The 13,678-nt window shown below is 42.3% G+C and overlaps 1 protein-coding gene across 1 annotated transcript in view; it reads right to left on the minus strand.

Moving 5' to 3' along the window:
• fgd5a (FYVE, RhoGEF and PH domain containing 5a) overlaps positions 1-13,678 on the minus strand; it is a 250,765-nt gene that overhangs the window by 70,677 nt on the left and 166,410 nt on the right. The window contains exon 15 of the mRNA XM_059944304.1: positions 1,941-2,040. Coding sequence (XP_059800287.1) covers positions 1,941-2,040 — 100 coding nt within the window. The remainder of the gene's footprint in view (positions 1-1,940; positions 2,041-13,678) is intronic.

The raw sequence follows: 13,678 nt of genomic DNA on the forward strand, positions 1-13,678 counted from the left end.
AAATTAAGGGAGGGAAGTTTAGGGGAGACATCAGGGGTAAGTTTTTACACAGAGGATTGTGAGTGCTTGGAATGACTTGCCAAGGATGGTGGTGGAGGCCAAAATATTAGGGGTATTTAAGAGCCTCTTGGACAGGCACATGGATGAAAGTAAAATGGAGGGTTATGGGGTAGTGTGTGTTTAGTACTTTTTTTTAAGGATTATATGGGTCAGCACAACATGGAGGGCAGAAGGGCCTGTACTGTGCCGTAGTGTTCTATGGTTCTAGGAGGCATGCTACCTGTGTACATTCACTTTGAATACCTCTGCTCCTGTTCCAGATGTGGGAATGACCAGTGAGAGATGCAGGCTTCTTGTCTTCCCTACACTGACATCCAAACAAGCTTTGCACATCTGTAGGTCTGTGGTTATTTAGTTGTGTCTCTGTGGTCATGTGGTTTGGTTTGCATGGGTGGCTGAGTGAGTGTCTTTATGGGGCCAAGGGCATATGGTTGTGCCTGTTTCTCCAGAGGTAAGGACGTGGGTAAGGACATGAGTCTGTCTGTGTTTCTATGGGAGTGTAGGTATGTGGGGGTCAGTTCAGCTTTGTGTGCAGATACGTATATGGGTGTATGAGTGAGTGTGTGTGTTTGCATGTATGTCTGTGTGCTTGTGGTCTGTGTCTGGTTGCATGGCTCTTTAAATCTATGGAGTGTGAGTATCGGTTTGTAGCTCTGTAGAAATATGGATATCTAGGTGTCGGGGGGGCAGGGGTTCATGAGTGTATGACTAACGTCTGGGAGTTCTGTGACCGTGGGTGTCTGTGTGTGTTTGCGTGTCTATTTCTGGAGTATCTGTGTATTTCTGTGTGTGAGTGTGAGTATATGTGTGTATGTATTTGTGGAGTGTGTGTCTCTGTGAGTGCATATATATGTATTTATGAGATATGCGGGTATGTATGCGCCTTTATCAAGTGTGTGTGTGTGTGTGTGTGTGTGTGTGTGTGTGTGTATTTGTGCAGTGTGCATTTGTAAGTGTGGGGAACCTTATCAAAAGCCTTACTGAAATCCATACACACTATATCCACTGCTCTACCTTCATCAATGTGTATTGTTACATCCTCAAAGAATTCAATAGGGCTCGTAAGACACGACCTACCCTTGACAAAGCCAAGCTCACTATCCCTAATCAGACTTTGCCTCTCCAAATTCTCATAAATCCTGCCTCTGGGGATCTTTTTCAAAATCTTACCCACAACTGAAGTAAGACTCACTGGTCTATAATTTCCTGGGTTCTATTTACTCCCTTTCTTGAACAAGGGAACAACATTGACAACCTTCTAATCCTCTGGTACTTCTTCCATCCGTATTGATGTAAAGATCATCGCCAGAGGCTCAGCAACCTCTTCTCTTACTTCCCACAGTAGCCTGGGGTATATCTCATCCGGTCCTGGTGACGTATCTAACTTAATGCTTTTCAAAAGATCTAGCACATCTTCTTTCTTAATATCTATATGCTCAAGTGTTTCTGTCTGATGTTAGTCATCCTGGAAGTATTTGTGGAGCATCTGTGTGTGTATGTTTATTTGTGGAGAGAGTGTGTGTGTGCGCGCACACATGCATGTGTGTGTGAGATCCATGTGTCTAGGGCTGACCGTTGGCTGCATGGAATGGTGGGTCTCTCAGTCCTGCTGCTGTTGTTTGCTGTTACATACCACACTACGGAGCAGAGGTGGTGCTGTGCCTATGAGCAACCTGAGCCCGATCCTTCCACCAGTGGGACCCAAATTTCCCTACTCCTGAGTGGATATTCTGAGACCAGTATTCAGGTGTGTGTGTGTGTTTGAACCATGGCTATATGGGATGTACACTTGTCTTTGGGTGATGGATATATATGGACCACGCGAAGTGGCAAGCAAAGAATGGACCACAGTGGGAAAGTGGAGGCTATCAGACACCAACCTCGGGCTCCTCTGGTAAGGCCAGCGCAAGTTGTACAATCCGTAGATCCTCCACGGCGGTGCTGAGTGCAGACACCCAATTGTCGCAGTCTTGAGCAGAGCTGACAAGGAAGGAAGACATGAAGCCATGACATGGTCTATCTCAGCTGATAAGACCAGTTCCAGTGACAAATCTTTCCTAACTTTTCAACATGTTTATTTGCTGCTTCATCACATTAAGAAGATTGAAATGTATCTGCCACAGTTAGATCTCTACCACTGGACAAAATAACCATATAACAATTACAGCACGGAAACAGGCCATCTGGGCTCTTCTAGTCCGTGCCGACACTTACTCTCACCTAGTCCCACTGGCCCGCACTCAGCCCATAACCCTCTTTCCTAGCCATATACCTATCCAGTTTTACTTTAAATGACAATACCGAACCTGCCTCTACCACTTCTACTGGAAGCTCGTTCCACACAGCTACCACTCTCTGAGTAAATAAATTCCCCCTTGTGTTATCCTTAAACTTTTGCCCCCAACTCTCAAATCATGTCCTCTTGTTTGAATTGCCCCTACTCTCAATGGAAAAAGCCTATCCACCTCCTCATTATTTTAAATACCTCTATCAAGTTTCCCCTCAACCTTCTACGCTCCAAAGAATTAAGACCTAACTTGTTCAGCTTTTCCCTGTAACTTAGGTGCTGAAACCCAGGTAACATTCTAGTAAATCTTCTCTGTACTCTCTATTTTGTTGATATCTTTCCTATAATTCGGTGACCAGAACTGTACTCAATACTCCAAATTTGGCCTCACCAATGCCTTGTACAATTTTAACATTACATCCCAACTCCTATACTCAATGCTCTGATTCATAAAGGCCAGCACACCAAAAGCTTTCTTCACCACCCTATCCACATGAGATTCCACCTTCAGGGAACTATACACCATTATTCCTAGATCACTCTGTTCTACTGCATTCTTCAATGCCCTACCATTTACAATGTATGTCCTATTTGGATTATTCCTACCAAAATGTAGCACCTCACACTTATTAGCATTAAACTCCGTCTGCCATCGTTCAGCCCACTTCTCTAACTGGCCTAAATCTCTCTGCAAGCTTTGAAAATCTACTTCATTATCCACAACGCCACCTACCTTAGTATCATCTGCATACTTACTAATGCAATTTACCACCCCATCATCCAGATCATTAATGTATAAGACAAACAACATTGGACCCAGATCCCTGAGGCACACCACTAGTCACCGGCCTCCAACCTGACAAACAGTTATCCACCAATACTCTCTGGTATCTCCATCTAGTAGTAAAATCCATTTTACTACTTCAATATTAATACGAAACAATTGAACCTTCCTAACTAACCTTCCGTGCGGAACCTTGTCAAAGGTTCTTTGTCAAATTCAGACAAAACTACCAGCTTTTAGACATAGACTGAAAAAGGTGCCCTGGGAATAGTGGAGATACATAGGAGATTCCCCGGGATGCTGCCTGGGATCAAGCTTTTCAGTTACGAGGGGTGACTGTAGTGACTGGTTAACAAAGTTCATGACATAATCCAGTGATATTAAAACCAAATTTCTAATTAGAGTCATAGAAAAGTACAGCACAGATACAGGCCCTTCAGCCCATCTAGTCCATGCCAAAACCATTTGAACTGCCTACTCCCATTAACCTGCACTGGGACCATGTCCCTCCATATCCCTACAATCCACGCACCTATACAAACTTTGCTTTAACAATGAATTTGAGCTCACATGCTTCACTTGTGCTGACAGTTCATTCATCACTCTCACCACCTCTCATGTTCCCCTTAAACTTTTCACCTGTCACACTTAATCCATGGCTTCTGGTTGTAGTCCCACCGAACCTCAGTGGAAAAAAACCTTGCTTGCATATAACTATTTATACCTCTTATAATTTTGTATACCTCTATCAAATCTCCTCTCAAACTTCTGTACTCCAAGGAATAAGAGCTGACCTATTCAATCTTTCCTTATAACTCATGTTCTTCAGACCCAGCAATATCTTTTCAACCTTATTAACATCATTTCTGAGACTCCCAAATTAGGTTTCACCAATGCCTTCAACAATATTCCATCTCCTGTATTCAATACTTTGATTTATGAAGGCCAATGTGGCAAAAGCTTTCATTATAACCCTATCTACCTGTAACACCACTTTCAACGAACTATGGACATGTATTCACAGATTCTGTTGTTCCACCACACTCCTCAGTGCTCTACTGTTCACTGTGTAAGACCTACCAAGTTTGGTGCTACCAAATTGCAACACCTTGCACTTGTCTGCAAAAAATTCCACCTACCATTTTTCAGCCTATTTTTCCAGCTGATCCAAATCCCTCTGCAAGCTAGGATGGCTTTCCTTGCTATCCAATGCACTCTCAATCTTGATATCATCTGCAAATTTGCTGATCTAGTTAACTACTTTATCATCTATATCACTGATACAGATGATAAACAACAATGGACCCAGCACTAATCCTGCAGCACTCCACTAGTCACAGGTCTCTAATCAGAGAGGCAACCATCTACTACCATTCTCTGGCTTCTCCCACAAAGCCAATGTCTAATCCAATTTACTTTTGCATCCTGAATGCTGAGTGACTAAACCTTCTTGACCAATCTCCCACGTGGGACCTTGTCAAATGCCCACATATGCAACATCCACTGCCTGGCAACTTCCTCGTAAAACTCTATAAATTTGAATAGACATGACCTACAATGCATGAAGTCATGGTGACTATCATTAATCAATCCATGTCTATCCAAATGCTTAATTATCCAGTCTGTTAGAATACCTTCCATTAGCTTTCTCACAACTCAAATTCACCATCCTATAGTTTCCTGGTTTATGTTTAGAGCCTTTTTTAATAAATAGAAAAACATTGGCAATACTCCAAGCCTCTGTTACCTTCCCTGTCACTATGGTGACAGGGACCCCCATCTCTGTCGGGGCCCCAGCAATTTCTACACTTGCCCTCTTAGGATCTGAGGGAACAACTTGTCAGGCCCTGGGGATTTTTTCACCTTGATTTGCCTCAGCATAGCAAACACCACCTCCTCTGTAACCTGTATAGGGTCCATGAAGTTGATGCTGGTTTACCTCACTTCTATAGACTCTGTCTGTCTTCTGAATAAATATAGATGCAAAAAATGTATGTAAGATTTCTCCCATCTCTTTTGACTCCACACATAGATTAGCATTTTGATCTTCCAGAGGACCAACTTTGTCCCTTTGTACACAACTGTTCCTGTACTCTACCATCCTTTCCCTGTTTCATTTGAACGTACATATGCAGAACACAACGCAATATCCCCTGAACATTTGACACATTTCTGCCGTGTGTTTCACTGAGAACATCTATTCTCAATTTATGATTCCAAGTTCCTGTCTGATAGTTTCATATTTTCCCCTTACACGTATTAAACGTTTCCCTAACTTGTCTGTTCCTATCCCTCTCCAATAACTGGGGAAATTAAAATCTCCCACCACGACAACTTTGTTATTGTTACACCTATCCAGAACCTGTCTTCCTATCTGCTCCTCGATGTCCCTGTTACTATTGGGTGGTCCATAAAAAACACCCAGTACAGTTATTGACCCCTTCCAGTTTCTAACTTCTACCCACAGAGACTCAGTAGACAAACCCCTCTTTTCTGCAGCCGTGACACTATCTCTGATCAGCAGTGCCACACCCCTACTTTTTTTGCCTCCCTCCTTGTCTTTTCTGAAACTCTTTAGCCACGTGTTAAACTGTATAATCTTCCTATTTCTGGTCTCGCTTGCACATGGCACAGGTAGCAATCCTGGGATGACAACTCTGGAGGTTCTGTCCTTTAACTTAGCACCTAACTTCCTGAACTCACTTTGCAGAACCTCATCACTCTTCCCATCCGTTATTGGTACCTGCTTCTGTTTTCTCTGGTGCAGACACGGCTGAGCAGGAAACTTGATAGAGGTGCGTGAAATCTTAAAGGACATAAATAGAATAGATGGTAATAAACTTTTCCTAATGGCAAAGGTTTAAATAACCAGAGGTGTGGGTTTATTATTTCAAAGTGAGAAATTCTCATTTTTTTTTTAAACCCAGGGTGTGGTTGGAATCTGGAATATGAGGTCTGTGGTTGTGGTTGTGCAGGTGTTGTCACAAGATTTAATTATTGTCCAGTTGAGCACTTAATCACAAAGGTATAGAAGGCTCACCAAACGCTCAGTGAATGTTGGAGCCAGAGCCAGCAATTAAGAGGCAAACATTCAGGGAATGTTTGCACCAACCATTTTTGAGTGTGGCCATATATAAGTTATTGGCCATATTCCAACTGAGTGAAAGAATTAGAGCTGGAGCTGGACATACTTGGGGTTATCTGGGATGCTGAGAACATCATAAAAGTTTTAGTGAGGTAGTAACACCTACTAAGACACAGGTAGCAGATAGTTGAGAAACAAATGGGAAAAGTAGAGGGAGCAAGCAGACCATTAAAATATACCCCTGAGAGGACTAGAATATAAAAGCAAAGATACAATGTTAAGGCTTTATAAGGTATTGGTCAGATCATATTTGGAGAATTGTGAACAATTTTGTGCCCCATATCTAAGGAACAATGTGCAGGTGTTGGAGAGGTTCTACAGGAAGCCTACAATAAAGATTCTTGTGGTGAAAGGGTTAATGCAAATGGAGCGTTTGCTGCCTCTGAGCCTAGACTCACTGGAGTTCAAAAGAATGAGGGGGCTCTCAATGAAACTTACTGAATATTGAAAGAACTGGATTGAGTTGACATGTAAAGGATGTTTCACCAGCGGGAGAGTCTAGGATCAGAAGGTTCTGCCTCAGAATTAATGTATATCCCTTCAGAACAGTATTTCTTTAGCCAGAGTGTGGTGGATTCTTTACCAGAGATGGCTGTGGGGCCAAATGATTAAGTATATTTAAAACAGTAGTTAATAGGTTCCTGATTTGTAAGGGTATCAAAGATTATGGGGAAAGGCATGATCAGGAAGTTGACAAAGAATAATAAATCAGCCATGATGGAATGGCTGAGTAGATACAATGGGCCAAATAGCCTGATTCTGCTCCTAATGAGCTCCTAATGTGGAATGAGCTTCCTGTAGAAGTTGTGTCACTTAGGGTAAAATTGGATAGGTATATGGACAGGAAAGGAGTGGAGGGTTATGGGCTGAGTGCGGGTAGGTGGGAGTAGGTGAGAGTAAGTGTTCGGCACGGACTAGGAGGGCCGAGATGGCCTGTTTCCGTGCTGTGATTGTTATACGGTTATATGGTTAATCTTACGGAGCACAAGTCCTAAAGCAATACATTCGGATACCTCTTGGGAGAGGATTGGGGAGAGGGATGAGACATTATGCACCCTGATTTGTGGCAGCAGGCCTGTCTTTCAGCCTCAATTGGAGCAGTAAAAGCTGATAGGACCATAGTAATAGGAAACTTAATAATTAAAGAATTAGGCAGGAGATTCAGTGGCCACAAAAGGGATTAGGATGGTTTGTTTCCTCCATAGTGCCAGGGTCAGGTTGTCTCAGTGACTACAAAGCGTTTCCAGTGGGGAAGAGGAACAGTCAGAAGTTATTGCGTGCATTGGGTAGGGAAAGGAATGATGTCCTTCAGACAATACAGAAAGTAGGGCCTCAAAGGTAATAATCTCTGGATTATTTCTAGTGCTACACGTTAGTGAGGGTAACAACAGGAAGGTATGGTAGATAAATGTGTGGTTGAAGTGTTGTTGCAGTGGGCAGGATTTCAGATCTGTGACCAGTTGGGATCCCTTCTACAGTAGAGGTGATCTGTACAAGAGGGACAGGTTTCAGCTGAATTCAAGAGGCCCCAATATCCCAGCAGGGATATTTCCTGGTGCTACCATAGAGGGTTTAAGTTGGGTTGCAAGGGAGTAGAATCCAAAGCAGAAATGAGACAAATGGAAGGCTGCAGGTTGAGATAGAATTCAATGACAATGCAGTTAGTCATCAAGACAGGCAGCAGCAGCATGGCAGGGAACAAAGAAAGAGTTGGATTAAGCCTGCCAGGGAAGGCATATGGACTCAGGGCATGGATGGGGATTACAGAAATATTGCTAAGACAGGAGTGACATTTGAATATTCTAGAGTACAGGTGATTTGGGGAGGATAGAGGAGTGGGAGTGCATTTCTGATTAAAGAGAACATCACAGCAGTAGTCAGAGATGTAATTACTGGAAGATCATCTAGTAACACTTTATGGGTGGAGCTGAGAAATAAGAAGGAGATGATCACGTTGTTGGGATTGTAACATAGGCCACCTAACAGCCAATGGGAATTAGAGGAATAAAATGCAGGGAGTTTGCAGAAAGTTGCAAGAATAATAGGATTATCATAGTAGGGTATTTTAACTTCACCAAAATAGACACGGTGCTAAGGCTTAGGAAAGGTAGAATGTGTTAGTGTTCAGGAAAGTTCCCTTGTGCAAAATATCAAAGGCCCTATGAGGAAGAGGACAAAGGTTGACCTATTCTTTGGAAAAGGTGCTTTGGGACAAGAGATTCTGCAGATGTTGGAAATCTTGAGGAACACACACAAATGGTGGAACAACTCTAAGTCAGGCCGCATCTGTGGACAGGAATGAACAATCAATGCTTCAGGTCAAGACCCTTAATCAGGATTGGAATGGAAGGCAGCAGAAGTCTGAATGAGAAGGTGGGGAATGGGGTGGAGTACAAATTGGCATGTGATGGGTGAGACCAGGAGAGGGGGAAGGTGGGATGAAGTAAGAAACTGGGAAGTGATAGGAGGAAGGGGTAAAAGGCCAAAGATGGAAACAGATAGGAGAAGACAGTGAACCAAGGAAGAAAGGGGAGGAGGTGATGGACAGGTGAGGAGAATAGAAGGGGTGAGAGGAGAACCAGAATAGAGAATAAAAAAAAAGAGAAGGGGTGGGGAGAGAAATTACAAAAGTTAGTGAAATTGATGTTTTTGCCATTAGATCAGAGGCTACCCAGATGGAATATGGGGTGTACTACTCCAGCCTGAGTGTGGTCTCGCCATAACTGTGAAGGAAGCCATAGACTGACAGGTCCAAATGGCAATGGGAAGTCAAATTGAAATAGGTAGCCACTGGGAAACCATGCCTTCAGTGGCAGATGGAGTAAAGGTGCTCAATGAAGTCGTCTTCCACTCTACATCAGGCCTCATCATCATAGTGGAAGCCAAACTGGGAGTACCGGTTACAGTAGATGACCCTGACAGATTTGCTGGTGAAGCGTCACCTCACCTAGAAGGACTGCTTGGGGGCCTGAATGGTAATGAGGGTGGAGGTGTAGGGATACTTGGCTCATAAGTGTCCAGAGGGAGATCAATGGGGAAGATCCAAGTGGACAAGGCAGTTGTGTAGAGAAAGATCCCTATGAAAAGTGTGGGGGATGGGAAGCGAAAGATGTGCTTATTAGTAGGGTCTCATTTTAGATGGCTGAGGTTATGGACAATGATGTGCTGGATATAGAGGCTAATGGGTAAAGACAAAGTGAACTGAATCTCCCTATTACGGTAGTGGGCAAGAGAATGAGACAGAAAGGACAGATGTGAGGGAAATGGAGGAGATGTGGGTGAGGGCATCTCTAGTGGTGGAAAGAAAACCATGTTCTTTGAAGGAGGAGGACATCTTAGAAGTTCTGGAATGGAAAGCCTCATCCTGAGAACAGATGCAGTGGAGGTAGGAACTAAGAAAAGGTTATACTGTTTTTTTTTACAAGCAACAGGGTGGGCAGAGGTACAGTCAAGATAATGAGAAACAGTAGGTATATAAAAATATATCATTAGACAGATGTATCAGAGATGGAGACAAAGGAATTGAGCAAGGGGAGAGAAGGGTCAGAGATGGACCAAGTACATTTGAGGGCAGGGTGGAACAGTTCTACTTGTTTTAAATTAGTGAAGAAATGAGTCCTGGTCCACTGGTTAATGTTTGAAATTGGATCAAGGCAAATTTTGATGCCATTAAACCACAACTTGCAGAAGCTGATTTCTCTTGCTCTCCCCTGAATGTTCATACTTTCTCTGCAGCTCCGAGGTTATGAAATGATATGGCTACCGTACATTTTTGCCCTGCTGGTGTGATGAACTGGGACCGAGATTTGCATGATTTGTATTTTTTTTCTCTCTCTTTCTCTGCACGGTGGTTTTGGGTCTTCCGTTTTTTATAAATTGGGTTATTAGGGTTTCTTGCTTCCTGGCTGCCTGTAAGCAGACAAATCTCAAGATGTATAATTTATACATTCCTTAATAATAAATGTGCCCTGAATCTTTGAAGTTAGCTGGACCATAAAAGACTATAAGATATAAAAGCAGAACTAGACATTTGGCCTATCGAGTCTGTTGCACAATTAAAGCGTGGCTGATTTATTATCCCACTCAATCCCATTCCCCTGCCTCCTCCCTCTGAAAGTGGATCCTTGTCTTCCTCACAAGAAACGACAAACAAAGTGTAGACACCAAGTGTCAACGTCTCTGAAGAACTGTTGTGAGCCCAACATGTGATGCAAAGAAGGCACGATAGAGGCTATGCTTCACTTGGAGTTTGAGTAGACTTGGTATGTCACCAAAGACTCTTACAAATTTCTACAGATATGCCATGGAGAGTATTGTAACTGGTTACATTCCCATCTGGTATGGAAGGACCACTGCATAGGATTGGAAAAAGTGCAGAAATTTGCAATTCAACTATCTCCATCATGGACACCAGCCTTCTCAGCATCGAGGATGCCTTCAAAAGGTGATGCCTCAAAAGACAGCATCCATCATTAAAGATCCTCATCACCCAGGACTTGCCCTTTTCTTACTGCTACCATCAAGCAGGAGGTACAGGACCCTGAAGACACACACTCAATGCTTCAGAAACAGCTTCTTCCCCTCTGCCATCAGATTTCTGATGGGGCAATGAACACATATACACTTCCTGACTATTTTTTTTCCTCTTTTTGAACAACTTAATTTAATTATATGTATTTCTTAATGTAATTTATGTTTTTATTATTATGCATTGCAATATATGTCTGCCACAAGACAAATTTCTTAATGTAATTTATGTTTTTATTATTATTATTAATACGCATTGCAATATATGACTGCCACAAGACAAATTTCACTGCATATGCCAGTAATGTTAAACCTGGTTCTGATACTGAACATTTGATGCCCTTACTAATCAAGAACCTATCAACATCCACTTTAAATGTACCCAATGACTTGGTCTCCACATGCATATGTGGCAATGAATTCCACAGATCCACCATCTTCTGGCTAAAGAAATTCCTCCTTATCTCTATCCTAAAGTTGGATTGGATTACATTGTTCGTAAGCAAAGTGGAAAACTGTTAAAAGTGAGATATCTAGTATTCAAAGTCTGCATATTCCTGTTAGAGTGAAGAACAAGGCTGATGTGTAAGCAGAGCTATTAAGGCTTCAGTCAGGATGAAGAAGTGGGCAAGTACAGGCAGCTGGGATCAAGAGAATCCTAGGAGGAATCCTAGAGATGTTGTAGTATAATTAAAAAGGAAATCAGAGTACACAAAGGGAGCATAAGCTTTGACAGATGATTAAGCAGAATCCAAAGAGGTTTTATAATTGTAAATTGTATTAAGGGGAACAGTGTAATGAGAGAGAACAAAGACCAAAGTACATATTTGAATGGAGCCATTGGAGATGGCTGGGATCCTCAAAGGCAATTTTGTGTTTTACCGTGGAGAAAGACATAGTGCCATAGAACACTACAGCACAGAAACAGATTCTTTGGCTCATCTAGTCCATGCTAAACCATTAATTGACATACTCATATTAACCTGCACTTCGGCTATAGCCCTCCATTTCACTCCTTTCGGTGTATCTATCCAAATTTCTCTTAAATGTTGAAATTGAACCTGCATCACACTCATACCACCCTCTGAGTGAAAAAGCTTCCCCTCATGTTCCCCCTCAATATTTTACCTTTCACCCTTAACCCATGACCTCTAGTACTTTTCACACCAACCTCAGTGTGGAAAAAGACTGTTTGCATTTACCCTATCTATGCCCCTCATAACTTTGTGTACCTCTATCAAATCTCCCCTCAATCTTCAGTGTTCTAGGGAATAGAGTACTACTCTATTAAACTATTCCCTATAACTCTCTGCACTCTTTCAATCTTATTTACATCTTTCTTGTAGTTAGTTGACCAAAACTGCTCACAATACTCCAAATTAAGCCTCACCAGCATCTTATACACCTTCAACATCGCATCCTAACTTCTGTACTGAATAAATTGATTTATGAAGGCCAATGTGCCAAGAGCTTTCCTTACAACCCTATCTTCCCTTGATGCCAATTTCAATGAATTATGGATTTGTATTCCCAGATCCTTCTGTTCTACTGCACTCGTTAATGCCCTGCCACTTGCTCCAATGGGTGGTCCTTCCAAAGTATAACATTTCATACTTATCTGTATTGAATTACATCTGACATTTTTCAGCCCGTTTTTCCAGCTGGTCCAGATCCTGCCTGCAAGCTTTAATGTAGATGACAAACAATGGATTCAGCACTGAACCCACCAGTCAGAAACCTCCAGTCAGAGAGACAACCATCTATAACCACTGTCTGGGTTCTCCCACGAAACCCATGTCTAATCTAATTTACTACCTCATCTTGAATGGCAAGCAAGTGAACTTTCATGATCAACCTCCCATGCAGGATCTTGTCAAATACCTTGCTAAATTCATTGTAGACAACATCAACTACCTTGACTTCATCAAATTTTCTGGTAACATTCTTAAAAACTCTATAAGACCAGTTAGACACAACTTACCATGCACAAAGCCATAACCAGTCCCTAAGAATACCTTCCAATAACTTTCCAATTACTGATGCCAAGTTCACTGGCCTATAACTTCTTGGCTTATTCTTAGAGCCTTTCTTAAACAGCGGAACAACATTCCAATGTTCTGGAATCTCATGAGTGGTTAAAAATGTGTTAAATATCTCTGCTAGGGCCCCTGCAATTTCTACATGAGTCTTTCACACAGTCTAAGGGATACCTTGTCAGGTTCTGGGGATGTATCCACTCCAATTTGCCTCTAGACAGCACACACCTCCTCTTCTGTAATTTGTACAGGGTCCATATACTCACGACTGCTTTGCCTCACTTTTATAGACCTGAGACAGTTAATGGAGAGGTTTTGGGGACAGTCTGCTTTACAGACTACATTTGGGGAACGGACAAGGATGGCAGTGGTAATAGAGATCTCTATAGTTAGGAGAACAGATGGGTGATTCTGTGGACGCGAGAAAGAAACAAGGATGGTAGTGTGTCTCCTAGGTGCCACCGTGATATTTCTGAACACCTCCACAATATCCTGAAATGGGAAGTGAGCACCAGAGGTCATGATACATATTGGTAACAATAACATAGGCAGAAAAAGGGTGGATGTCCTAAAAGCAGAATAAAGGGAGTTAGGAAGGAAGCTGAGAAGCAGGACCTCAAGGGTGGTGAACTACAAATTACAACAGGAAATAAAAAAGGCTTGCAAGAAGTGCAGTGTTATGATAATTGTCGGGGATTTTAACATGCGAGTGGATTGGGAATATCAGGTCGGCACTGGATCTCAAGAGAGAGAATTTGTAGAATGTCTATGAGATGGCTTTTTAGAACAGCTTGTTGTTGAGCCCACTAGGGGATCGACTGTATTGGATTGGGTATTAT

Source organism: Hypanus sabinus, chromosome 19 (assembly GCF_030144855.1).
Source record: "Hypanus sabinus isolate sHypSab1 chromosome 19, sHypSab1.hap1, whole genome shotgun sequence".
NCBI lineage: Eukaryota > Metazoa > Chordata > Chondrichthyes > Myliobatiformes > Dasyatidae > Hypanus > Hypanus sabinus.